The sequence below is a fragment of the Crassostrea angulata genome, chromosome 10, assembly GCF_025612915.1.
Source record: "Crassostrea angulata isolate pt1a10 chromosome 10, ASM2561291v2, whole genome shotgun sequence".
NCBI classification, from domain to species: Eukaryota; Metazoa; Mollusca; class Bivalvia; order Ostreida; family Ostreidae; genus Magallana; species Magallana angulata.
The window spans coordinates 39,088,095-39,116,007 of NC_069120.1; the positions used below are offsets into that span (position 1 = coordinate 39,088,095).

Consider the following 27,913-nt stretch of genomic DNA (forward strand, 5'->3'; position numbering starts at 1 on the left):
AATAGTAAACTACGAAAGACGAATGGGGCCACATAAAAAAAATATTTTTATCTCGTAATTACGAGTAAAGAACTCGTTATTACGAGTTAAATATCTCGTAATTACGAGAAAATATCTCGTTATTACGAGTTAATTACCTCGTAATTAAGAGAAAAGATCTCGTTATTACGAGAAAAAATCTCGTTATTGCGAGTTAATTATCTCGGTATTACGAGATAATATCTCGTTATTACGAGTTAATACAAATACAAATACAAATATTTTATTGGCACAAACACAATTACAATAATTGGCAAAGGCCCAATGTATATATAAGAACATCATTGTATGTTTACAATAGTTGCATGTACAGTATATATATTTTTACTGATCTATATAGATCAGTTTAACATTTCCTTAGATTAATTGACATCTGTGTTCAAAGCAGTCATTAATGAATTTAACAGTAATATTTAAAATAGTATGTATTTCACTATTTAAACATACATGTTAAATGTATCTTTCTTTGTCCAAGTTATTGGCAATATTTATTTTACTTATCTTATAAAAATTACTAAAATAGCTGTTCCTTAGATGAGAATAGGCTTTACATTGAAAAAGAAAATGAGTTTCATCTTCAATTGCACCAGTTTTACAAGCATTACAATATCTTTCATTCCTAATTGTGGCATTATATCTACCACTTTCTATTGCAAGTTTATGTGCACTTAATCTTATTCTACTAATAGAGGATCTCTCAGATCTTTTCCTAAGTATATCAACATAAGGACTTCTTTTTCTCATATATAATTTTTGAAAAAATGAAAGTTTTTCTGAACTAAAAATTTTTCATGCATGATTGCTCTTGGATTCATTGATCAATGATTCTTTGCTTTATGTTTGGTAAAAAGTGTTGGATTGTGCTTTTATAATTACTTATCTCGTGTTATAATAGTTATTAAAAATAATAACCGGAAAAGTAAGCGTTTGTTCTGTCAAATCAATCAAATGATTTAATTGATTATTCAATTTGATTATTTTATTAACAAGTTGCTGTACAAAAAAATCAACAAACTTTTATCCATTTCAAGAAATGGGACATGATTGACCTTACCGAAAAAACTCAATTTTTAGCAGACGAAATCTCATTGAATTTTTTTCACCCACATTCTTTATCAAAGGTCATTTTAAAAAGCGTTTTCGTGATGCTCATGTACAATTTCTTTGAAAAATGTTCAATCAATTTGTTCAAAAGTTTATCAGAAACTTTAACTTTAAAATTACCGTCAATTATGAAGTTCTTTAGTTTGTAGTTATCTTTGAGAGCGATAGTTAGGCAGAAGGAATGCAGGGGGAGAGTGAGTGTCGGAGAATGGAACGAAATATTTAGTTAGCGGGTTATGTAATTTTTTTCTGCATTGATCGCTACCTTTATAACCCGCATGAATCATCAAAGAAAGTATTTTATTGTTTATATAAACATCTTTTTAAACTAATAAATTAATTAATTATGAAAAATAAGTAAAATTCACTAAATAACTGTCAATGTACGTAAGAACGTTAGCTAAAAGAAACAGCCAAATCGTCTCCTGTGAGACTTTGAGTCTGACATCGTCATGGTTATTTCGTGCAGTCCGTGCTTTTTTCTAGGTCGCTGTAGGTTTAGACCAATCGATAAACAACAGGGCGTGTCTATATCTGTCCTGTCAGTTTCTTATTAGTTTCAGCAGCTGTAGATAAACGGGGCGTGTAGATTTCAGTCTGGCTGTTTCTATAGAGCTATGAATAAACTATAGGTTTCCGTAAGAAATATAGGGAATAATATTTTGTAGATGTAAATATTATAAAGAAGTAATTTCATGAAAATCAAAACGCAGCTGCTTGTATTAGAATTCTTTGAGACATTAAATGTGCACTTGAATTTTGCAAACCGCCGTTGAAGAGAAATTAGTGCAACTTTAAAAAATGATCCTTATCATAGTAATTAGAGAATTTGTGAGCATTGGCAGTGTCGATCATATTGAAATATTGACAATGAAGCTTAATTAGTAAATAATCAGTGCATGGCCAACAGGTAGACTGTAACCCATTTGATGTTCATATTTGCAGCCCTAATTAAGTTCTTTAGTTTGTAGTTATCTTTGAGAGCGATAGTTAGGCAGAAGGAATGCAGGGGGAGAGTGAGTGTCGGGAGAATGGAACGAAATATTTAATATGTGAAGCACCCTATTCCATTGTTCTTTCTTTCTTTCTTTTTCTCACTAAATATCCCCATTCACTTTCGTCTTACCCTACCCTTCCTTCCTAATTGCTCACTCTTTTAGCCTTGGCTCCCAGTAGTACGAGAGGGAGTGGACGGGTGAGAATAGTGAAAATAGACAGTGAAAATAGGATTGGGGGGGGGGTAAGAATGTGAGAATGAAAGTGAGAAAAAGAGAAAGAACTGGGTTGAGAGAGTTTGGCGAATGATGTGAGAGACTTCGATTGGTAGGGAGCTCTTGAGAGAAAATGTAGTGTGAAAAAGTGAGGTGCAAGTGGGATGAAAAAGTTGGAGGAAAAGTAGGGCAAATTGGTAGAAATAGAGTGAAATAGTGAAAGAATGGGGCGAGAGAGTTAAATGAGAGGGCGATTTGAGAGTTGGACGAATGTGGTAAGAAAGAGGGATGAACCCTTAGGTAACGAAAAGGAGGCAAATGAGTAATGCCGTCACATTATTCTATGAAAGCAGAAATTTGACCAAAATATCTTAAATACAGCTCATATTGCTTTTATTCAATCGATTATTTGGCTCCCGTGATTGTTAAGCATTTTGACACGCGTTATATACATTGTTCTTCGGAATAAAATACGAAAATACGTACAAGCATTATTGTTTATTTAAAATTTCAATACCTTAAAATGTAGATCGGAGATCGATATTCGATCTTTCCGCAAACAATGAAACATAAAAACCTATAAATCAAAATTTATTGTTCAATTTATTTATATCCTACACATGTACATTTCTATTTTTCATAATACATAGACAGTTGATGTTCAGATATATAAAATGATATGATACATGTATATGTCGAATAAAATATTTTACAATTTTACAATTACTAATCAAGTCTGCATGGAAAATCTGAAATTTAAATTTATACAAATTGAAACGTGAACCATTTTCCCCTCTTTGCTAACACCAGTACAGTCTGTTTGGTTATTATAGAGAATTTTTTTTTATTCTAACTGATTAACTAGCATTTCTTGGGTAAATAATAATAAAGAATCAGTTACATGAATCATCAGTCTGTGTCTACATATAGCACACCATTTAATATTTGCTTATCGATAAATAATCTATTGAAATCATGACAAGCTATAAACCTGTACGATATTGTCATCGGAGGTCCTTAATTCGGTGCGGTCCTAGAGTCTGTCCCTTTTGTTTTCCTGGCGTATCTCGCGAGATTTAGTCCGAGGTTGATGAAAAAAAGAATGAATATAATGTGATAGTCATACGAAGAAACAAAAGTCCTTTATATTTTTGTTATTACTGATTTAAAAGAACAAATTTAACCATGCACCTTATGTGGCACAAATTCTTATTGTAACGACACATGGGCATCCGAGGATTATTAATTCAAATATTGTCTTGTTTCCATTGAACAAGTATTCAATTATAAAAAAAAAAATGCTCTAAAATTTGTTTCATCATAATTACGTCGTTAACTTAAAGTCCATCTAACATGCAAAGCTGTCAAATTTTAAAAGGCATTTGACAATCTTAAACATTATTCATGGCAAGTGTCTTGCAGTGCATTGGATTTAACAAAAATGTATTGCAACACAGCTAGGATCCATGTTTACTCAACAGGAATACAAGATTAAGTAAGTTACTCTCATGAAGTGCACATTGAATTACTCACTGCCTGGTAACTCAGCAATTTTTTAGTTTCACTTACAGTCTTTCCTTTATAAATGTTCTACAATAACAAGCACAACTAAATATCGTTATCATGCAAAGTCTTAAAAAGCAGCACAATACATAGCTTTTCATCTAGATACGCAACTAGCCAGTTCTTTTGCAACAGGGTCAAAACCGACTCTTCACTTGTTGTTTTGCTGGATCCTCTACATTTTCTACGCTGTTTTCAATTTTTATATCTTCTTTTTTAATTTTAAAACTTTGTTTAGATATTTGCAATGTTCTTAATTTCATTAACTCGATTATAAAAGGTATCACTTTAGCGAAAGGAGCACAACCTCATACTTGTTTGTCACCAAAATTGCTTCTTCACTATGAACAGATATTGTTCGTGGCTTATTCAGAATACATTTCAAAGAGATAGTACTCAAACAAGTTCCGTTCGTATCGAGAATGCAGATGGAGTTGGTTTCGTAACAGGTCATATAAATGCGATTATCTTGGTCACACGAAAGAGCCCGGATATGTCCAGGTAGCTTGATTCTGGCTAAAATGTGTTCGCTTTGATCTATTATAAACAGACAATCGAGAACCTTGTCTGTAATTGCAAAGGACTTATTAGGTAGACAACAAAATTGGAAAGGTCTTCTAAATACAAAAGAATTCCCATCTTCGTCCTTTATGTTCCTTTCCTCAATAGAGTTATTTGCGAAAATTATAATTTTTTCTTTCGTAACCCATATCAACTCAGATGAGCGTGATGAGAGTGCGTAAGCTCCCTTGAAAGTTCTTTCCAATTTCCATTCCGGATAAGAATAGATAAATATGTCCCCTGATTGTGTCTTACATGCAAGATAATCATGGAAAAAAGCAATAGCAACAATTCCTTTGACTGAATGGGAACGAACTATTGTATTTCCATGTACGTTGCTGATGATGATGGCAGTTTGGTTTTGTTCGTCGGCGATGGCAAAAGACGTTTTGTCAATCCATGTAACGGAAGTGTAACATCTTTCATCTTTGTTTGATACATCCGATAAGTCATATGTTTTTAAACATTTTGGTACAATAGACGTTTGACATTGTGCCTTGTCTGTGTGGAGTGTGCTTTGACTCTTTGACTTTGATTCATTGGCTGATTTTCTCTCTTGTGTATCTTTACTTCGTCCTTCAATGCTAGCTCGATCTTTGGATGCAATAATCATCGAGGCTGTTTCTGTGTCTTTTCTCTCAGGTAGTGTTTTACTTTTTCTTGTCTTGACGTTGCCATTTTCAATGCATGTTTCATCTTCGGACACTGTATTTGTTCCTTTGTCTACTACAGATAAGGTACCAGACTTCACCCCGACTTTAACATTTGCTTTATCGTCAACAAAAGTCTCTACTACATTTAAAAGCCTATCGATTTTGTTTTTGACATTGGTCTCTAAACGTTGAAAAGAACCCTGGTATTCCTTTTCATCTCGATTTAAACATTTCAACAAAGACGATTTCATATCGTCGAAGAAGTAAACAGCTTCCAAATCAGTACTATTGGACAGAATGTTCTCACAGAACAACACCGATTCTTTTAAGCCCTCTTGAAAATTCACATTTTCTTTTAAAATGGCATTGACTTTTTCAGTTTCTGCATTGCACTCTCTCTGAATCAATTTCTCTATTTGCTGACGATATTTGTTCATCTTAGACTGAATTTCCTTAAATTTTGAATCAACACTAGCTAAAAGGGAACTTTCATTTGATGATACTTCTTCCGATTTTGAACTAAGATATTGTTGCGTTTCTTTAAGCTTTTCTTGCTTTGCTTTTGATATTTTAAACAATTTATCCACCTCCTGTTCAATGATATTTCTTGCCTGTGCAAATGGAATATATTCATGATATCTATGTTCCATCAGAGCGCATTCACTACAGATTGGAACTAAACACTGCGGGCAAAAGAATCGTATTTTCTCTTGATGTCGTTCGCAAAGTATTTCATGATCTTTCTCTTTCTTATAGTTTCCCGCCAAATAATCGCTCAGACTGACAACATTATGATATGCAGTCTGTCTGGTGAAGAGATGCCTATGTCGCACACAGAAGGAACATAATAAATCTAAGCATGTTACGCATTTGTGGGTAGCCTCAACCTCTTTAGAATGCAGAATACAGAAGGAGCACAATCGTGTTGACGAAGGTTTTCTAGAGGGAGACAATCTAGTGATTATGTCCTTAAAGATAAAGTTTGTTTTCAAAGAAGACACCGATTTAGATGATATTGGAAACGTTTCTCTGCATGTTGGACAGGTCAATTCTGATTTATTTGACGATTTGTCCAATAGGATTTCTAGACAACCTTTACAAAATGTATGAAGACATGGCAAGCTTTTGGGTTCTATAAATAGTTCGTAGCATATCACACATGTCAAATAGTCTTCTTTCAAACTTTTAGCTATTGTATCCATTTTTACTACAGTGAACAACTGAAAAAGAATCGTTTTATATCTTTATTATTCAAAACACAGCTTAACATTTAGTGGACAAATATTACTAGGCGGTTATAAATGGGGGCAAATCTAATGATTGTTAATTGATGAAAGTGATTATATTTTCGAATGAACAGGTATTACTTTGAAGTGTTTCTTACTTAAGTTTATAGATCAAAATGTTATATTTTTCAGACAAGCAGATTTTGCACGATAAACTCTAAATCTAAGAGACATTCCTCACTAGTTTATGATTAGTATGATACTTGTTATTTGAGCGTCTTTAATTACAATTAAAAGGGGGAAAATAACAGCAACGATATCTCGATCCCATTTTTTATTACCTTATTTCAGAATTCTCCACATCCTTTTCTCACACCTGCAGGTAGCCTTTTAAGTACAAAATCGGTCAACGTTATATCTACTATTAAAATCCTCAAACGATCAATGATATTACCGGTAAATGCATGTCACCTGATAAGCTCCTTCTGCGCTTTTAATAAACTCTTTAAAAGGAAACAATTTGAGCTTTACCTGTCTTGCTATTGAGTGTGTAAACACCCGATAAACACTATTTCTGAGCGAGGCTAGATTGTCATGGCCATTTAATTTTTTTTTACTTCCGAACAAAGATGATTAAAAAAACCTCAGCTATATGTTGTAAAATAAAATAATTCATTAATTAACGCACTGAATTTGAAGTTGTACTTTGCCATTTTGCCAATTGTGGTTAGGGAAGCAATTTTAATTATACATGTTCAAAGACTATTGAGCATAACGGTGCCATTTTACATCAATGCTCCTAAACAGTTATGTCCTGAGGATACCGATGCCAAGATTAGATTTATTTGAGGACCGATACCCTTATTATTCTTAGTTTTCTATTGAAATTAAAACTTATCATGTTGTGTTTTTAAAAAGTTATTAAAGGAAAGAAAAAAAAATGTGTGTGTATGTGGAAGGGGTGCATTATATATGAATGACTCTTGCTATATACTTTTATCAACTTGACAAGAACATTACCCATTCAAATTCAATGGCTAAGGTTTGTTTTCAATTGCTCTAAGATTTATTTGCACACATATATTTTCTATTAGAAATCATGCTGTATCTTCGAATAAAAAATGCATTGTTATTTCTCTTCGTAAGTGTTAGTTTTTTTTCTCACTTTTTGGAAATATATACATGATATGGCCTAGATTTCACAACATATTGAAAATATTTGATCGGGATCAGCCATCATACTTCTTAAACGAGGAAATGTGTCGTATTTAACAAATACATTTTTTTAATTTATAAAAGACGCTGTCCGATAAATCTGGATGATATGCCATTAAGCAAAGTATGTGCGCCCAATGTTTCTGCTTTAAAAGTTACTAGCGGGACCTTTAAATGCCATCTTTACTGTGATAATGGTATGACCTCTGCCTTCATTACACTTTAAATCAAGGCCATAACCTGCTCAAGATCAGAAGCAACATATAAAAAGCATGATTAACTTTTGGTATTTATTCAGAAACATAGCAATTGCAATAAAAACAAACAAACAAAACTTGACGATTTTTATTGCGTCTAGCAATGTTTTATATTGCTATAATATTTGTGTTCCATTCTATTACATATCGCCTTTCGGCTCTACGAGGGTATCATGTAGCATTATCTCCGAGTGCAGCGAGGCGTTACTCAATTCAAAGAAGTTAAAAAATGACCTGTGTGACGTAAACACACCTGTGGTCAGTGGTATATAAAGCACAGCTCCACGTGCCGAAATCATTCTTTTTCTCTGAGCGGCGTGTGTTTATACCTGTACAACAGGTGAACATCTTATAACGGTGTGTATTAAAACTTAGAACGTTGTTCAGGTTTCTTGTCTTGTTTTCTGCTGTAAAACAGCTACCTTATTTAATTTTATGTAACGTTATACTGGTAAGGTAAGTTATTACAAAGTTGGGTACTTTACCGTAATGACGGAAAATCAGGACGATGTCCTGTCGTTCATGGGAAGCGACCATGAGAATTACTCAGACATAGATGAATTGTTTGGCGATAAACCCCGGACACGAAGTGTTATGGAGGACACAATAACAAATGCAACAAATAAAAGAACTAGAGGAATGAAGCGCAAAGCGCAGACCTCATGTTCAGCGAGTGCAAGTGCACCGCCACCACGGGTGACAAAACAATCTAAAAAGTCAAAAACTCAGACTGAATGTGTTCAAGAATTTAATGTTGACGAGCTAAAAAAATCAATTAGGAATAGATAAAATCTTACAATCTATTTCCTCACTCACTGACACTGTAAAACAGTTGGGTAGTTCCAATAGTATGGCACGTAATACGTGCAATGTAAATGACATGCGGTCCACCGAAACTACGGTGCGCACTTCGGGTAATAATTCTCCCGGTAATTTCACACAAAATGTACCCAATAGACCGCTAAGAAATTTGGTAAACATACCTGATTATGATTCACGACAGACTCTTGACGAAACCCCTGATGATTTTGACTTTGATTTTTCTTATTTGAATGATCAAGTTTCTCCCTCTATTGAAGGTGTTGACCCTCAAGAAAGTTTTAAGGGGATTTTAAATGATGAATCAATTCAGATAACAATTGATAACAATGATTGGGATATCCCACAATTAAATGCAAATGAAAAAACTGGTCCAAAAGTAAATGAAGCACTTGGAAAAGCTGTAAATGCAGCCATCTCTATTAAAAGTAGCAAAGAAAGCATGGTTGATTTAGAGAAAAAAATATGACAGACCAGAAAACTGTAATTTATTGAAAGTTCCCCGTGTCAATAAAGAAATATGGGATGCCATGAATAAGCAGGCCCATTCAGATGATCTCACTTTGCAAGTAATTCAAAAATCTTTAGCCACGGGTATGATACCTTTAGTACAGATGGCTGATATGCTTGTAAATAAAAAAGAACTTGAGCCTCACGTTTGTAAAAAGATGTTGGCTGATTCAATAAGTATGCTTGGCAATGCATTCTACAATGTCTCTATGAAAAGAAGAAATGAAATAAAAAATGTTTTGAATTTTCGATATCGCAAAATTGCTTCTTCTGAAATCCCAGTTACTGATCACTTGTTTGGAGACAATTGTGTCTCTAAACTCAAAGAAATGGGTGATATTACTAAGCAACCAATTGGAATGAAATCGAACTATGATACATAATTTAAAAATACAACTCAAGCAAAAAACTACATGTCAAACCAAGGGTATCAACCCATCCAAAACCCATACAGAGGCAAAAACCGCCAGCATTCATCATACCCTTCCCAAAGAGGCAGAGGTCAAAGGGGACAATTCCAGTACAGAAATGCAATGAAAAAGCAGTACAGTTACAACAAGTAAAGGTGAGAAAACTGAATAAACCTTACTGGAAAAAATTTACAAAAGACCGATGGATATTAAATATAATTGAACCAGGTTATAAAATTGAATTCTTTCAACAACCTCTTCAAACATTCTTTCCGAAACAAATTCATTTTAATGCAGTAGAATCTGAAATGGTATCAAAAGAAGTAAAACAGTTGGTTGATAAAGGTGCAATTGAAGAAGTAAAAGATATTTCGGATGCTTTTATTTCAAATATTTTCCTTGTACCTAAAAAAGATGGTAATCTCAGGCCAATCATAAACCTAAAATATTTAAATGAATTTGTTGAATATTATCATTTCAAACAAGAAAATTTGACATATGCTTTAGAACTGATTCAGAAAAATGATTATCTTACTTCAGTTGATTTAAAGGATGCATATTTTAGTGTCAGTGTTCACCCAGACTACAAAAAATTTCTAACTTTTTCTTGGAATGGAAAATTTTACAGATTTGTAGTACTACCTTTCGGATTAACATCATGTCCGAGAATATTTACAAAGATATTGAAACCTGTATATGCATTTTTTAGGGAAAATGGCATAAGATGTTGCTATTATATTGATGATTCCCTGATCATGAATCAGACATTTTCTACATGTCAAGAACAAACAAATATAGTTATGTCAGAATTAAACAATCTTGGCTTCACAATAAATGATAAAAAATCTATAACCGTTCCTTCACAGAGAATTGTTTTCTTTGGAGTTATAATTGATTCAGTTGAATTCAAAGTTTATTTGACAGATGAAAAAGTTGAAAAGATTTTAAGACAAAGTCAATTAATTTTGTCTAATCCAAGAATTCAAATCCGGCAATTGGCCTCATTGATAGGTTTATTGGTTCATGCTTGTAATGCAGTTTTCGAAGGACCTTTGCATTACAGGGCTTTAGAAAGAGATAAAGATCAAAATCTAAAATTGAATGGTGATGATTATAATTCTTTCATGACTTGTTCTGTTGAAAGTATTAATGAGATAAAATGGTGGTGTAGAAATATACAATCTCTAAATGGAAAAGATATTAGATCAAGACCAATTGATTTTTGGGTTGAAACTGATGCATCCTTGCAAGGTTGGGGTGCTAGATTTGAAAATAAAATGACAGGAGGTAGATGGACATCATCATATCATATCAATTTTTTAGAATTAATGGCCGTGTATTTTGCACTAAAATCATTTTTCAAAGAATACAGTTCAATACATATTTGTTTCAAAACGGACAATACAACAGTTGTTTCTTACATTAACGCAAAGGGTGGCATGCATTCAAAACTTGATGATCTTTCAGTAAAAATATGGAATTGGTGCATAAAAAGAGAACTCTTCATTTCTGCCCAATATTTGCCCGGATGTGAAAATATTTATGCTGATTTACTTTCTAGGCAATTTGCTGATTCTACGGAATGGATGTTAAAACACGATATTTTCGTGAGAATTTGTAAATAATTTTTTACTCCAGACATAGATCTTTTTGCTTCTCGTATAAATAGACAAATGAGAAAGTTTGTTTCCTGGAGTTTTGATCCTGACGCTTTTCATATTGATGCTTTCACTTTATCTTGGTCAAACTTATTTCCATATATTTTTCCACCTTTTAAATTAATTGGTAGGATAATTAATAAGATTTTAGAAGATAGAGTTAGACAGGCAATAATTATTGCTCCGTTATGGAAAACTCAAACTTGGTTTCCGCAACTTATGTCTGTTTTGATTTCTATTCCTGTTAGAATTCCTCGACACAAGGATCTCTTAGTGATGCCACACTCAGGAGAGCTACATCCACTCCGCAAGATAACTCTAACCGCCTGTCTTGTATCAGGAGATCCCTCTATGACAAAGGACTGGCAAGATTCGATAGTGATATCATCCTTGCTTCCTTACGTCCGGCCACAAACAAACAATACCAATGTTGCTGGCAAAAATGGATACTTTGGTGTTCTAAATGGAAAACCAATCCCTTTTCAGCCTCTGAAGAAATAGTTGTAAAATTTTTGATTTCTTTGATGAGTAATAAAGTTTCATATTCTGTTGTGAATACTCATAAATCAATGTTGATTAACACTTTGCCATATTTTGGTGTTTTATGGGTTAAGGAACCATTATTACTTCCAAAATTAATGAAAGGATATTTTAATTTGAATCCAAGTAGACCAAAAGTGAGAACATTATGGGATGTATCAAAGGTTTTGTGTTTTTTGCGCAATTTAATGCCAGTACATGAAATATCTTTACGTCTGTTAACTTTTAAATTAATAGCTCTTATTGCGCTTACAACAGCTTCAAGTGCCCAGGCACTTTTGGCTCTTGATTTGAGATAATATGTCAGTGTTTGCCGATAAGGTTATTTTTCAAATTCAGAAGTTATTGAAGACATGTAAACCTGGGACTCCTGTACATAGAGTTGTTTTACATAAATTTTCTGATAACAGACTTTGTGTGGTTTCCACGTTACATGAATATTTAAAAAGAACCAAAAACAATAGAAAATCATCTACATTATTTGTTTCCTACAAAACATTCAATCCTGTTTCAACATGTACGTTAGCAAGATGGCTGAAAAATGTCCTAGAACTGTCAGGAATCAGGAACTTTACTGCACATTCCTTCCGTGGAACTTCCGCTTCGGTGGCTTATTCGTCAGGCGTATCGATAAAAGAAATTATGGATGCAGCAAATTGGTCCTCATCAAAGACATTCTTTAAGTTTTACTATAAAGAAGTGAATATAGCTGGATGTGATTCTGATGGACATTTTGCGAATACAGTGTTAAATAGATAAACAATTGACTGTTTGATGATGGTGTACTATTTTTACATTGTTGATAAAATCAATTAAAATTGTAATAAAAAATTACTTATTGTAATGTTATGATATGTATGAATTTTGATATTGATTAAAATGTGGTTTATTTCGACTTTTTTATTTTATGTTTAAAAAATTATTGAATTTTTTGAAATAATGTCTTTATTCTAAATTTTTTGTTTGTGACCAACTCTTTAAATATGCTACATGATACCCTCGTAGAGCCGAAAGGCGATATGTAATAGAATGGACCCTCCTCCAAGCATCCTTTAGGATGTAAAGGATGAGGGTCATTCTATGTAATGAGCCTGAGGCTCAAGAGGGTATCATGTACCCAACCCGAATTGATAAAACTTTGAGGAAAATTACCCTCCCAATTTATATTTTTGGTTGTCACAAACAAGCTTTCAAGAATGATTTCGGCACGTGGAGCTGTGCTTTATATACCACTGACCACAGGTGTGTTTACGTCACACAGGTCATTTTTTAACTTCTTTGAATTGAGTAACGCCTCGCTGCACTCGGAGATAATGCTACATGATACCCTCTTGAGCCTCAGGCTCATTACATAGAATGACCCTCATCCTTTACATCCTAAAGGATGCTTGGAGGAGGGTCCATTATAAAGGTAAACCGATAATTTAATTTTTTCTTGTTAACTATGACCTAGCATGAAAAAGCTGGTTACTTGTTTTGTATGTAACATTTTTATATTTGTAGATAAGTAGAACAATAATATACAAAATAATGTGTACAGGGTTACTTTTGCCCGTGTAATTTCGCCCTTTTACCTTTGCAATGAGTTTCACCCCGTCTTAAATTCGCCCATACAAGGTCGTTTCAGATCATTTGCCCAGTCTCATGCCCGCGGACAAAATTGTTGAAGGGACGAAAATATAACGAGGGCGAATATTTCTCTCTCTACTATATGATAAATAATTATCCACATTTCATAAATTTTCTGTTAAAATACAAATGAATATAAAATACCATTAGTATATGGGTCGCTTTTTACATTATTTTAAGTAGAATCAAAAGAGCAAATGAATCTTTTTTAAAATTATGTTAGCTTAAAAACTCTATATTATGACTTCCATATCAGATTTCTCTTATTATTTTTTTCATCAAAAATCATATAGTTTTACGTATGCAGTACAGTTACACCAATTTTTCCTAGATGTTTAGGTCTTTTACACATGAGAGATAGAGAAAAAGAGAGAGAGAGACAGACAGACAGACAGACAGATGCAGTTGTTGAAAAAACAGACACCTACATATACATTGCAAGGAAAACCAACAGGTTAAATGCAATTCGTATGCAAAAATAAGATTTAGTTGTAGTTCTGAATTTACATATACTTAGCGATTAAATCCAATTTGCAATTTTGATTTATTGCTTTATTGGATTTAAAATATAAACATTCATCTGTTTCCTTTAAAGGGGCATTGTCACGATTTTGGTCGAATTTTGTTTTTCTGTTTTTAGTATTTGCAATGCTTTAGGAATGCATTTCTAATGATAAAATGAAATTTTGGTGCCAGTTGTTGAGTTTTAAGCAAGATACAGGGCTTACAATTCTTCGTCATGTAAACAAGGCTCGTGCCCTGTTTTTGTTTACATAGGTTCAATATACCAGTAAAAAATCTTTTTAAAGCTGGTTTTTCTACCTTATTATTCATTTTAAGCATAAATAAACAGTGCCTAACGATTAACACATTCATTTTAGGTCTAAAACTGTAATTTTCACTTCAACGTTCAAAATTTAAACAAACGCTTTGTTTACATAGCGAAGAATTGTAAGCTCTGTAACTCGCTTATGACTCATCAAATGACACTCAAATTTTGGTTGCCTATTTAAAATGCCTTACTGAAGCATTGAAAACATTAAAATCAAAAAAATAATTTTTGACCAAAATCGTGACCATGCCCCTTTAAGGGGCATTGTGACAATTTAGGTCAAATTGTATTTTTATGTTACTATTATTTACAATGCTTTAGAAATGCATTTCTAGTGATCAAATGAATTTGAGAGTCAGTCTTAAAGGTTTAAGCAAGATACATACCTCACAAATCTGTGTCATGTAAACAAGGCTCGTGCCCTGTTTTTGTTTTTCTTTTTTCTGGGAGATGTGATTTCTTACTATGATGACTGAATGTACAACATGTCTCAAACTAATTTCAAAACAATAAAGGTTGAAAAGTATGTATTTTTCTTAAGACCTATGTATAACTCTATTGGTTAAAGGTATATGTGGCGTATTTTAGTGCATAACAAAAACAAGATTCGATTATTCACTTCATTTCTTTACTAAGATATTCGCTTCGTTTCTTTACTAAGATAGGACTTTCAAACAAATTAGGCATTAGTCAATCGCATAACAAAGACACAAGAAATAAAAAAAAAATCAAATTTTTACCGGCACGGTAAAAAATACAACAGATTTGAATAAATTCCACTTTAAATGGGTCACGTGACATCCATCTCGGTCTATCAACAACAATGGCGAAGATCAGAAAGATAGGTATTCCTTTAAGTTTGACAGATTTGGCAATGAAAGAAAATAGAGGCAGACTGACAAGGATAGGAACAAATGGAAGATTGTCATCGGAGACCTATGGTGGCATATCTCTGCCCCTTGTGAGCAAGTTATTTTTCTATTAATTATGTGGACATGCAAGATAAATATGTTGACATGCAAGATAGTTATGTCAACATGCAACTAATTATGTTGACATGCAAGAAAACTGCAATCAAATAAGAGTTATAAAAAATCTCAAATATCGCCAAAATGTGACATTCAAGATGCTAGATACGCTACCTATTGATGTCAACATGCAACTTATTTATGTCGACATGCAACTTAGTTATGTCGACATGCAACTTATTTATGTCGACATGCAACTTAGTTATGTTAAGATGCAACTTCTTTATGTCGACATGCAACTTATTTATGTCGACATGCAACTTGGTTATGTTAAGATGCAACTTCTTTATGTCGACATGCAACTTATTTATGTCGACATGCAACTTAGTTATGTTAACATGCGACTAAGTTATGTTGACATACAATTAATAAGTTGCATTATCTCGCATGTTAACATAGCGAAGTTGCATGTAAACATATTCATCTCGCATGTCAACATAAGTAAGCTGCATGTTGACATAAATAAAGTTGCATGTTGACATAAATAAGTTGCATGTTGACATAAATAAGTTGCATGTCAACATATTTATCTTGCATGTTAACATAAAGAAGTTGCATGTCGACATAAAAAGGTAGCATCTAGCATCTTGGATGTCACAAGTGGGCGATATTTGAGAATTTTTTAGATTTTGTATAATTCTTATGTGATTGCAATTTTCTTGCATGTCAACATAGTTATGTTGCATGTTGACATAATTATTTTGCATGTCAACATATTTATCTTGCATGTCGACATATTTGATGGAAAAATAACTTGCACACAAGGGGCAGAGATATGCCACCATAGAGACCAAGTAGATTGATGGCATAGGAATTGAAGCAGAATTTAACTTAAGATGCCATCAAGAAGTTGTAGGGGTTTTGCTAGTCAGGTTCGTGCCCCTTGTGTTTCATGTCTGTACCTTTTTTTTAAAGATACAAATGTATAAACCACAAGTGGATTTTTGTTTACAGGAATTTTTGTATAAAGAATGAATAAACACTGTCAGTAAATGCATCACTCAGGAAGAGGGGGTACTCAGTATACCGTATCGATGATCATAAAAACGTGTTTCATCTTTATAATATATAATCAACAATTTTATCGTTCTACATTAATGAATATCGGAATATAAGAATTATCTATTTAAAAAACGAAAAACGTGATTTTATTTTGTTAACAAACTATTCTTCCATCGTACCATGAAGTAATGAAACCCCTTCTTATGATAAATCGTTAAATGCCCATAACGATTTGCGAACATTTAAACAATAAAATGCTTTCTTTGGTGATTCATTCGGGATATGAAGGTAGCGACATTGCAGGAAAAATACATAACCCGCGTTAGCGGGTTATGTTAATTTTTCCTGCAATGATCGCTACCTTCTTAACCCGCATGAATCATCAACGAAAGCATTTTATTGTTTATATTAACGTCTTTCTTTAACTAATCACCTGTAATAAACTGATTATAAAAAGTTAGTAAAATTCCCTAAATTACTGTTAATGTACAAAAGTACGTTAGCTAAAAGAAACAGCCAAATCGTCTCCTATGAGACTTTGAGTCTGGCATCGTTATGATTATTTCGTGCAGTCCGGGATTTTACTAAGGTCGCTGTAGGTTCAGACCAATCGATAAACATGGCGTGTCATTTTCAGTCCTGTCACTTTCAGCCGCTGTAGATTTCGACCAATCGATAAGTAGGGCGTGTAGATATCAGTCTGGGTGTTTCTATAGAGCTATGAATTAACTATAAGTTTCCGTAAGAAATAGAGGAAATTATGCTTTGTAGATGTAAATATATGATTGTACATAAAAAATTTAAGGGTCGTAACATTAGAAGTCACGAGTCAATATCAAAAACCAAAAATTCATTTATCTATAAACATTATTTTAATGAAGTTTATTGCTACGTTTCCACTATTCTATGGTTATCAAAGTAATATGACATCAAATCTAACCAGATTTTGAGGTCGGTCGTGACAAGCTTGTTAATCTTTAAAAAAAAGATTTTTCTAAAAATGTTTACAATGAACACAATTATTTTCAATCCTAATGATCCGTTTATCATCATATCAAATCGTAAGGCATTGTTACTAAGCGCAGTATATCGCATATAACCGTATCCCCCTATTCGTAATCCTATTTAACAATCTCAAGAGAGACAAAAAATACGCCGCGTTGTGTATAGTTGCAATGTGTCAATATGGTCATATAAATATATAGTCTTGGCAGAGTTGTCACTCTTATCGCGATCATCTTTCATCTTGATCGTTAAAAGAACCTCACTCAGTATCATGTCCCTTCGCAACAGAACACATCGGGACCGTTCTGCACGTATACAATTGTCCCAAATTGGGGGCTCGTGTCGTGAAATTAGAAGGTCGCATCAGGAATAAAACCTGGATAATCTTATCAGAACGTATTTCATCGTATCTAAATAGAAAATAGGATCATGACAAATAGCGTCTAAATTCGTCTAAAATACGTCTATCGTGACTCTACAGTAACTAGGCTCAACAAATCACACGTAAAAAAAAACATTTATCAGCATGTACCTAATTATAAAATTATAGCGAAGAGAAATTCCATCATAGTTTATTTACAGAGTTACACTAAGTGTTCATTTAAGCGAAAGGAGCACGACATCATACTTATTTGCAATCAATATTGCTTCTTCATTTCGAACAGAAATTGTTTTGGGTCTATCTAAAATGCAACGCAGAGAAATGGTACTAAAACATGATCCATTCATGTCAAAAACGCTGACAGAATTTGATTCATAGCAGGTCATGTAAATGCGATTATCTTTGTCGCATGAAAGTGCACCTAACTCTCCAGGTAGCGTAAGTCTTGCCGAGATGTGTCCTCTTTGATCTAGCATATACAGACTGTCAGAAAACATATCTCTGAGTACAAAGGACTTGTTTGGAAGACAACAGAAATGATAAGGTTTTTGGAATTTAAAGGACTTTCCCTTTTCATCTTTGACTATCTTTTCCCCAAGACAGTTATTTGTGAAGTTCATGATCTTGTTTTTCGTTATCCAAATCAATTCAGAAGAGCATGATGAAATTGCATAAGCCCCTTTAAAAGTTCTTTCCAAATTCCATTCCGGGTAAGAATAAATTACGATATCTCCCGACTGTGTTTTACATGCGATATAGTCATTGAAATAAACAATCGCAACTATTTCTTTAACCGAATGGGCATGGACTACAATTTTCCCATGCATATTATTTACGATGATTGCTTTCTGGTTTAGTTTGTCTGCGAGACCGAAAGAAGTTTTGCCAATCCAAGTAATAGAAGAATAACCTAACAGCTTTTTCTTTGATATTTCAGACAAATCATAAGATTTCAAACACCTTGGGACTACAGATGTTTTTGAACCATGTGGAGGTGATTTTGGCTTTTTGACGGATTTCCTCTCCGGGGTTTCAACGCAAGCTCCTTTCGGTGACCCAGTAATTGTGTCCTTGTCAATTTTTGTTGACGACTTAGCGCTCATTATAGCCGCTTTTGTATCTTTTTTGTCATAAACATTTTGTTTAAGATTAAACACCTCCTGAAGTTCCTTTCCAACATTAATTTCAAGTTGTGGTAGGGTAACAAAGCATTTAGTTGTGTCTTGATTTGATAATTTCAATAATGATGATTTCATGTCGTCAAGAAAGAAAACAATTTCCAAATTGCTTCTGTTGGACAGAATATTTTCACAGAAGAAGACCGATTCCTGTAAACCTTCCTGAATAACTACAATTTCTTCCATACAGGCTTTAATCTTATCCATCTCTACACTTGACTTTTTCTTTATCTGATCTTGAATACTTTGACGATGTTTGTCCAACTTAGACTGAATTACCTTAAATGTTGAGTCAACGACAGTCATTAGGGAAGTTTCATTTGATGATACTTCTTCAGATTTTGAAGATAAGGCTTGATGTGCGTGTTTGAGTTTCTCCTGTTGTGCTTTCGATATCTTAAAAACTTTATCCATCTCTTCATTGATGACGTTTCTTGCCTCAGTAAATAGCAAATATTGGTGATGTCTATGTTCCATCAGAGCACATTCACTACAGATTGGAACTAAACATTCCGGGCAAAAGAATCGTATTTTTTCTTGATGTCGTTCGCAAAGTATTTCATGGTCTTTCTCTTTCTTATAGTTTCCCTCCAAATAATCGCTCAGACTGACTATTTTATGATACGCAGTCTGTCTGGTGAAGAGATGCCTATGTCGCACACAGAAGGAACATAATAAATCTAAGCATGTTACGCATTTGTGGGTAGCCTCAACCTCTTTAGAATGCAGAATACAGAAAGAGCATAATCGCGTTGACAAAGGTTTTCTAGAGGGGGACAATCTAGTGATTATGTCCTTGAAGACAAAGTTTGTTTTCAAAGAAGACGCCGATTTAGATGGTAATGTAAACGTTTCCCGGCATGTTGGACAGGTCAATTCTGTTTTCTGTGACGATTTGTCTAATAAGATGTCCAGACAATCTTCACAAAATGTGTGAAGACATGGTAAGCTTTTGGGTTCAATGAATAGTTCGTAGCATATGACACACGTTAAATAATCCTCTTTTAAAGATTGAGCAATTTTATCCATTTTAACTGCAAAAAGAGTAACATATAACCTTAATTGAATATTTCAAATAATATTAGCATTGCTGGGTTTAGCATCATTATTTCAAAACAATTGTTTTTGTAATAGAAAACTCTTATAGTTGACTACAAAGCTTATTATTAGAAAGTGGTTTATGAAAGCTTTGAATGGAAAATAAAAGCATAAATAACCAAACTCTCTTTAAAATATTTGTTTTAACACATTAAATGTTCAATCCATATTTAAAAGGCATTTAAAACACATTTAGCGCCAGACATGCAATCTACATAATGAGAATATGATTTAATTTCATTTTTTTCTAATGATTGGAAAGTTAAGAATGATGAATTGTTGTTGAGAAAACAAATAATGAAAAAAATGAAGATACTCATACACGACTTCAGTTGCTTTGTTCCTAAATATTTAATATATGTTTCAAATCCATAGATCAAACATATGTTAAATTACGCAGTTAAGGCTGTCAATAAATTTCTTCACACAAAAAGTACGGGAAATGTGCATTATGACAACACAGTATATTACAAACCTCGAAAGTACGTATTTATTCATTTATTAGCAAAATTAATCTTTTAATTAAAAACAACAAAATGCTATTTCTTACAATTTCGATGTACGTTATATTGTACACGCTGAAAAATAAGCGAGAGGCCGTTCTCGCTGTACTACAAAGTATGACGTCTATGCTTCAAAATGATGCATTAAGTTAAGTTATTGAAAACTATCATGCAGTTTTTTAGCAGAAAAAAATGTTATAGATTAACGGAAAATTAAAAATGAATACTTTGTTTAACATTATTATTAGTAAAATGCTATCTATATACCTGTAGTCTTATTTTTAATTTGTTATAATTATGCATCCTGTAATGAGGCAACCTCAGTTTTGTAAAAATATCATATATCCTAAAGCTGGGTACCTAAATAAATCATTAAATTGCAAGGACATACACTTATCTGATCATGAAAAACTTAAACATATGAAATTGAAATATGCTATGTAATTAAAAATTTCTGAGATCCTTGTAAAATCCTTGTGAAACTAATAATAGTAAACATTTATAGTAAAATTTGCAACAGTGGGACAAATCTCATAATAATCATGTTTATTATTCTGATATTAATTTAATTTGTTCGACAAATGTTTTTCGTGCTCAGTGATATGTTTACGAACATTAGATCAACACACGTTGACAAACTTTTAAATAAGCCTTGCTAGAGCTGTTTAGATGCTAAAACACAATACATTACCTTTTTTGCAATAGTCTTCGCATATTTTTCCTGTACGGAAGTTTTAGGGACAGAACACGAGGACTGTCAAGCGTTAATGTAATGCACACTGTAATGCACTCAATCTTCTTTTATTATCAGACAATTATCAAACACTCCAGGCACGTCTGTCGAATTTCACGGATTTGTCCACTATATTGATTAGCGATAGAAAAAACGTCGAGCCAATAACCGTCAGCTGTGACCATGAAATAAAATATTGAATATATTTTGCATCCCTTTATCCTAATTTTTATAATAAATTTTTAAAGGCTTATTTACATCCCGCAGGATGACGCAATCGTCCGACTAACAGATGGTAGTATTTTCAACCCTTTCCTCTCCTTTTGCATAGTTAAGACTAACAGTTCCACTTAAAGTACATTAGATATATGTTTGTATGCATTTTCAATTGTACAGAACTCATGCGGTTTGTTTCACGTACTTGACTTATCGCTTCACCTGATATAACTTCCTGTTATGAAAAGGGTTAATAGGACTGGCATTGACGTGACAGATACCAAGCGGATAGTTTCCGTTCGAGAACTCTCAGTATTTTAAGCGTAATTATTGTATTCGTTTTAACTTTTTATTGTACTTAAACCGTGAGATCTGTTAGTTGACTGCTTGGTTTATATGGAACATTTCCGGTATTTTTTTTCAATTCCTCTCATACGCTTCAATGCTTAGATCATGGAAACGTCCAGCTGTGCCATAGTTGATACTCATCAAAGGACAACTAACGGATTGGGTGTTGTTGTCGTCGTTTTGCTCCGCTATTCCTTAAAAGATAGGTGTGACTGAAGCATTGAAATATTACTTGACACTTGAACTAACTTGAGATATACAAGAAATTATATGTATTAAGTTTAAAAGGACCAAGCATAGCTCAGCGCCTTAGTGTCGTTAGACTTCTACTTCCAGTGCCTCAAATAAGCCCCCCCCCCCGCTATGAACAAAAATATACATAATTTAAACTGGTAAGAGAACCAGTTTCAGGGGTTTACGCACATAATTGCACGGGCTATTGTAAATCTAATGTGCGGGACTTAAGCACATCATTACAGGGGCTGCCATGCAGTGATGAGGAAATATAGTGTGCATACAGAAGCTGAAATGTAGAAAAATCAAATCGATTCTTTCTAACCAAGCTTGCACAAAGTAAATTACCTTAAGAACCAAACTAGGTTAGCGTTTTTAATATTATCAATACTTTGATTTGTTTAAAGGATTCGCCCCAAAGATTTTATTCTACGTATACATATGTTCCAACTATGATTGAGTGTACGTCGAATAGAATCACTGGCGGCGATAATCTGTGCATCTAATTTAATCCCCTGAAAGGTAGTCAAAGCAAAGCGATTCGGTAAATGGATATTGTTTGTTAAATTTAGTTTGTATTACCGGTTCATGTCATAGATCCATGTATGTATCTTTCCATATAATCATTTGTTTTGCCTCGGTTTGGAATGTCTCGACGTCATTTGATGAATAGCGTCACACGATTGCCTTATAAATTTCTTTACACGATGAACGTCAAAATTTATACGGCAACATGGCGGACGCAACGTTATTTGAGCTGATTTTTTTTACACAAACATTCAATCATACCTTTAATTTTTAAGCCCCAAAATATTAAGAGTGACCCCCCCCCCTTTGCCCGTGACGTAATATTATGATCCTACAATGTGGTATCCAGGTTTGCACAGACGACTGACGAGGAAGGTAAAAAATTAGAGAATTAAGTTATGGATTTTAATGTTATGTATTATCTTTTGTTTGTTAACATATCAAACTTTAGGTCCTCGACAAAACAAAACACTTATTAGGTTTGTTACTGACTGTGTACAGAAATTTGCGGGATCAGTAAAGTCCATAGAAGGCGAGGCGGAGCCTCGCCTTCTATGGACTTTACCGACAAATCTGTACACAGTCAGTAACAAACTTAATCAGTAAAATTGTTCTTTGATTTTTATACATATATAAGGCAAGAGGCTTTAAAGAAAAAAATCACCTAATAACAAAGACATATAGATCATATCGTTTACTTGTCAGCCACAATGCTAAAAATATTTTGAAATACTAATAAAGTTTTGTTTTTTTTATATCAAATATGATTAAATTTTATCCATGGGTTTGCTTTCTTTCGGCCCATTTACGATTTCCATATGCTTTGCGATTTACGTTCATTTACAGTAATTATTTTCACGTTAAGTACGCTTTTCTTTGATCTATACAATTTACGTGAATATAAAAAATCTTTTCTTTATGCGGTCGTCGAAATTGATATTAAGTGCGAGTTGTTCCCCTTAAAAAGTTTACAGGTACACATGTGAATAAAAACACTAAATATTGTTGTGAGAACATTACACGGTGTTCTTAATAAAGATTATAATTTAAAGGATTGTCTATCGTTCTGTAATTGTATCTGAAAACCATTTTTCAACTGAATATCCAGATTTTCCTTAACAAAGTAGATAACAAATATACCTTCAGTAAGACAATGCTGCCTAAAATGAAGAAAAAAGATAAATCACAAAAAGTGACCAGTGTGGAAGTTAACCCAGGAAAACATAATATCTGTCTTTTTTAGTGATGCTATACCCCCCCCCCCCTCGAAAAAGAAACTCTTGTGGTTTTATTTAGATATGAACGCTTTGACTAATTACATGTTTTTGGATTCTCTAAGAACATAATGTTCAGTTCAATACCACCCATTGAACACTTAATGTTTTCTAGAAAAAAAAAATAAAAAAGAAAGATTTGAAATGTCAATTTTTAATCGTTAATGCATTCAGAGCAACCCTTGCAATCAGAAGCTACACATTTTTTTAAATTTCAGACTAAATCAAAAGTATTAGAACATCATAAACCAGAAAATGAAATTAGCAACTAAAAACCAAGTACAAAATCAAACAAAATATCACATTAAAACAAGTTGTTTAAAATAATAAAATAGATCAATATTTTTTACGTATATTCATATATGAGGTTCACAAAAGCTCGAACAAAAGGTTAGGATTAAGATTTCATAGACCAATCCACACTTAACAAAAGTTATGTCCCTTTGCCGCCATCTTTGGTGGAAAACCCATATATTTCCCACAGTAGCCTTTGTAGTTTAGAGGGTTGTAACTTCGTCATTTGACATTAGAATCCGGTTTCGCTGTGAATTTTGATTGCCCCAAGTTGGGGCAACCCACACATCGAAGTAATAAAATGATTCCAAGAGATTTCTTCACAGGACGCCTAAATATTTTGCTGCATAAAGAAGGGAAAAGTTGTTTTTTCCCTTTTGACCTTTTGGTTGACACTGTAAAGGGGAACAACTTTTGCAAAGTGTGGATTGGACATTTGTAAAACCGATAATTACCAAAATTCTGAAAGATGATTTTTATAAGATTATTGTCGCTTTTAATGTAAAAACACTATTTTCAAAGTTTAGTTAACATTTAGAAATGAAAATAGCAAGATAGAAAATAACTTTTCTTTTTTGTTAAACATATTAGACTTTGTGTCACATATTAAATAAATCTGATTGATTTTTGTAATTAGTTGCTACATCAAAAACTTAATTTTACAATATTTACCCCCTCCCACAAACCTTCTTGATATGAAATATAGAATTGTTGATATCTGTTACAATTTTGTGTGATTAGTCCTAAAATATATTTGAAATTTATTACACTTGAACACATCTTTCTGTCCCAAATATGACATAATTATATACGTAAATTTAGTCCAAATTGTTCCAGAAATCCCTTTTGAGTAAACTAAATTCAGAGATGTTTTTGGTTATATTTCTATACAAGAAATTACTTACATACACATTTTATCAATCGATAAATCTTGTTTATATGAATTTTGATTGAACTTAACACATTCTACTATGATAGTTATAATCTTATCTTAGAATTCTTACGGGTATCAAATAATTTACATTTCTTCATGTTTACAAACGCGTTTTATTAATTCCTAGTATTGTAAGTACAATGCATTTTTCTTAATTTATTGTCCAGTTAATATCTTTTCTTTCTTTTGTTTACACGTATTTAGGTATTATTTTATACTAATGAGTTTTTAAGCATATTTGCTACATTCTGCTTTTAGTCCAATTATAGTGTCACATAGAAATTCATGTAAGTGAAAGAAGAACGACTTCATCTCTATTCGCAACCAACATTGCTTCCTCATTTCGAACAGAAATTGTTTTAGGTCTATTTAGAATGCAACACAGAGATATTGTATTCAGACATTTTCCGTTTGTGTCTAGGATGCTGACAAAATTCGATTCATAGCAGGTCAAGTAAATGCGATTATCTTGGTCGCATGAAAGTGCACCTAGTTTCCCAGGTAGCGTAAGTCTTGCCGAGATGTGTCCTCTTTGATCTAACATATACAGACTCTCATAATACTTATCTGTAAGCGCAAAGGACTTATTAGGAAGACAACAGAACTGGAATGGCCTTCTAAACTTAAAGGACTTTCCCTCTTCATCTTTGATGTCCTTTTCCTCAATAGAGTATTTCGCAAAAATCATTATCTTTTCTTTCGTAACCCAAATCAACTCAGAAGAGCGCGATGATAGGGCGTAAGCTCCTTTAAAAGTTCTTTCCAATTTCCAGTCCGGATAAGAATAAATATAGATATCTCCTGACTGTGTTTTGCATGCGAGATAGTCGTTGAAATAAGCAATGGTAACAATTTCCTGAACCGGATGGGAAAATACTTTGGTTTTTCCACGTGCATCGTTGACGACTACTGCAGTCTGGTTTTGTTCGTCTACGAGAGCGAATGAAGTTTTACTAATCCAAGTAACAGAAGAATAATTTCTAGGCTTTTCGCATGAAATTCCTGATAGGTCATATGTTTTCAAACATTTTGGAGAGATAGCTGTAGGACCTGCAGCATTTGTCTGTGACTCGTTTAAGATTTCCCTTTCCAGTGTGTTGTCAGTGTTATTTTCTGAATACTCTGGGTCTGTTGACTCAGTGTTTTGTTCCTCGTCGTGAGCAGTAAGAGACGTGTCAGAGTTCACTGTGGCTGATGTTGAAGCATTAGCATCATTGACAACTTCTTTCAAATTAAAGATTTTGTGAAGTTCTCTTTCGACATTGATTTCCAAACTTTGAAGAATAACCTGGTAATTCTGATCATCTTGATTTGAGCATTTTATTAATGATGATTTCATATCTTCCAGGAAGAAAACTACTTCCATATCACTTCTGTTTGACAAAATTTTTTCACAAAACGAGACTGATTCTTCTATCTGTAATTGGAGATTCAAATTTTCAGTAATGTAGACCTTGATTTTTTCATTCTCTTCACATGACTTTCTCTTGATTTGTTCCTCAATATTAAGACGATGTTTGTTTATTCTTAATTGAATTTCCTTAAAAGTTGAATCAACAATAGCAAGGAGGGAGGTTTCATTCGATGAGATCTCTTCCGATTTTGAAATAAGAGAGACTTTTGCTTGTTTAAGTTTTTCTTGTTTTGCTTTTGATTCCTTTAAACTTATCTCTATCTCTTCTTTTATAATGTGTCTTGCCTCTGCAAATGGCACATATTCATGATATCTATGTTCCATCAGAGCACATTCACTGCAGATTGGAACAGAACATTGCGGGCAAAAGAAACGTATCTTGTCGTGGTGTTTTTCGCATAGTATTTCATGGTTCTTCTCTTTCTTGTACTTTCCCGCCAAATAATCGTTAAGACTAATAACTGTATGGTACACAGTCTGTCTAGTGAAGAGATGTCTATGTCGCACACAGAAGGAACATAGCAAATCTAAGCATGTTACGCATTTGTGGGTAGCCTCCACCTCTTTTGAATGAAGGATGCAGAAGGAGCACAATCGTGTAGGCCGAGAAATTTTAGAGCAACATAATTTGACGATAATGTCCTTAAAGATAAAGTTTGTTTTCAAAGAAGACACTGATTCAGATGGTAATTGGACAGTTTCCCGGCATGTTGGACAAGTCAATTCTAATTTGTTAGACGACTTATCTAATAAGACTTTCAAGCAGCCTTCACAAAATGTGTGAAGACATGGCAAGCTTTTTGGTTCTGTAAATAGTTCGAAGCATATCACGCATGTCAAATAATCTTCTTTTAAACTTCTGGCCATAAAATCCATGTTTCTGCAAATAATAATTTATATTATTTAAAAAACAATTTTATAATTCATTATCTATAATGTTTTTAACTAAATGAGGCTAGTTGGTGAAATATAACTCATCAAATCTATTGTTATATTTTGAATTATATGCTATTAAAACGTTACCTGTTATTAAGTGAAGAAAACTCCTGATATTAAACCTTTAGATTTTGAATATTTTCATATATCTTTATAGAAGGAACCCAGGTCGTCTCATGAAGTTTAATGCTTTTTAAAAATGTTTAAAATGGTCACAACTATTCAGAAACTCAAAAAATAACATACAATTATTATAGAGATGTGATTATTGTTAAATGCATAAGTAAAATCAGTTTGTTAATCAACGAAACAAATTAAAGTAGTATTAAAATTATGAAGCTTGATTTAAGAGAATATCCTTAATGCTATTCAACATTATATGTTACCTATTTGCAGAGATTTCCACAGTCTTCAAGAATGGCAGCTAAATGACACAACACACTAGCATGTGTTTAGTTCTTTGCATTAACTCCAATTCATACAATACAATCTGATAAACTTTAAATGAAGCGACGCTATTCGTTCTTTAATAGTGGCATAAGGATCAATCTTTTTTTAATCTTTCCAGTTAAATAAGTT

At 33.1% G+C, this 27,913-nt stretch overlaps 3 protein-coding genes and 1 pseudogene across 4 annotated transcripts; 1 reads left to right on the top strand and 3 right to left on the bottom strand.

Annotated features, from left to right (window-relative positions):
• Positions 1 to 2,938: 2,938 nt before the first annotated feature.
• On the bottom strand, positions 2,939 to 7,959 carry LOC128166215 (E3 ubiquitin-protein ligase TRIM56-like). Its single transcript, XM_052831226.1, has 2 exons — positions 6,699 to 7,959; positions 2,939 to 6,351 (listed from the first exon to the last, which is right to left on the bottom strand). The coding sequence occupies exon 2, from the start codon at positions 6,331 to 6,333 to the stop codon at positions 4,201 to 4,203; it is 2,133 nt and encodes a 710-aa protein (XP_052687186.1). The 5' UTR covers positions 6,334 to 6,351; positions 6,699 to 7,959; the 3' UTR covers positions 2,939 to 4,200.
• A 641-nt stretch (positions 7,960 to 8,600) lies between these two features.
• LOC128164605 (uncharacterized) lies at positions 8,601 to 9,721 on the top strand (annotated as a pseudogene).
• Positions 9,722 to 13,171: 3,450 nt separating this feature from the next.
• Positions 13,172 to 21,265, bottom strand: LOC128164392 (E3 ubiquitin-protein ligase TRIM56-like). Its single transcript, XM_052828184.1, has 3 exons — positions 21,115 to 21,265; positions 16,047 to 19,856; positions 13,172 to 15,163 (listed from the first exon to the last, which is right to left on the bottom strand). The coding sequence occupies exon 2, from the start codon at positions 19,849 to 19,851 to the stop codon at positions 17,860 to 17,862; it is 1,992 nt and encodes a 663-aa protein (XP_052684144.1). The 5' UTR covers positions 19,852 to 19,856; positions 21,115 to 21,265; the 3' UTR covers positions 13,172 to 15,163; positions 16,047 to 17,859.
• A 2,612-nt stretch (positions 21,266 to 23,877) lies between these two features.
• On the bottom strand, positions 23,878 to 27,824 carry LOC128164542 (tripartite motif-containing protein 55-like). Of its 2 annotated transcripts, none has more exons than XM_052828450.1 (2): positions 27,721 to 27,824; positions 23,878 to 27,278 (listed from the first exon to the last, which is right to left on the bottom strand). In XM_052828450.1, the coding sequence occupies exon 2, from the start codon at positions 27,272 to 27,274 to the stop codon at positions 25,268 to 25,270; it is 2,007 nt and encodes a 668-aa protein (XP_052684410.1). In that variant the 5' UTR covers positions 27,275 to 27,278; positions 27,721 to 27,824; the 3' UTR covers positions 23,878 to 25,267. The 2 variants fall into 2 exon arrangements, with proteins under 2 accessions (XP_052684410.1, XP_052684411.1); XM_052828451.1 differs by lacking the exon at positions 27,721 to 27,824 and adding an exon at positions 27,422 to 27,514.
• Between the last annotated feature and the right edge of the window lie 89 nt (positions 27,825 to 27,913).

Coding starts and splice junctions, on each gene's coding strand:
- LOC128164542 (XM_052828450.1), bottom strand. CDS start 27,274: ATGGATTTTATGGCCAGAAGTTTAAAAGAAGATTATTTGACATGCGTG.
- LOC128166215 (XM_052831226.1), bottom strand. CDS start 6,333: ATGGATACAATAGCTAAAAGTTTGAAAGAAGACTATTTGACATGTGTG.
- LOC128164392 (XM_052828184.1), bottom strand. CDS start 19,851: ATGGATAAAATTGCTCAATCTTTAAAAGAGGATTATTTAACGTGTGTC.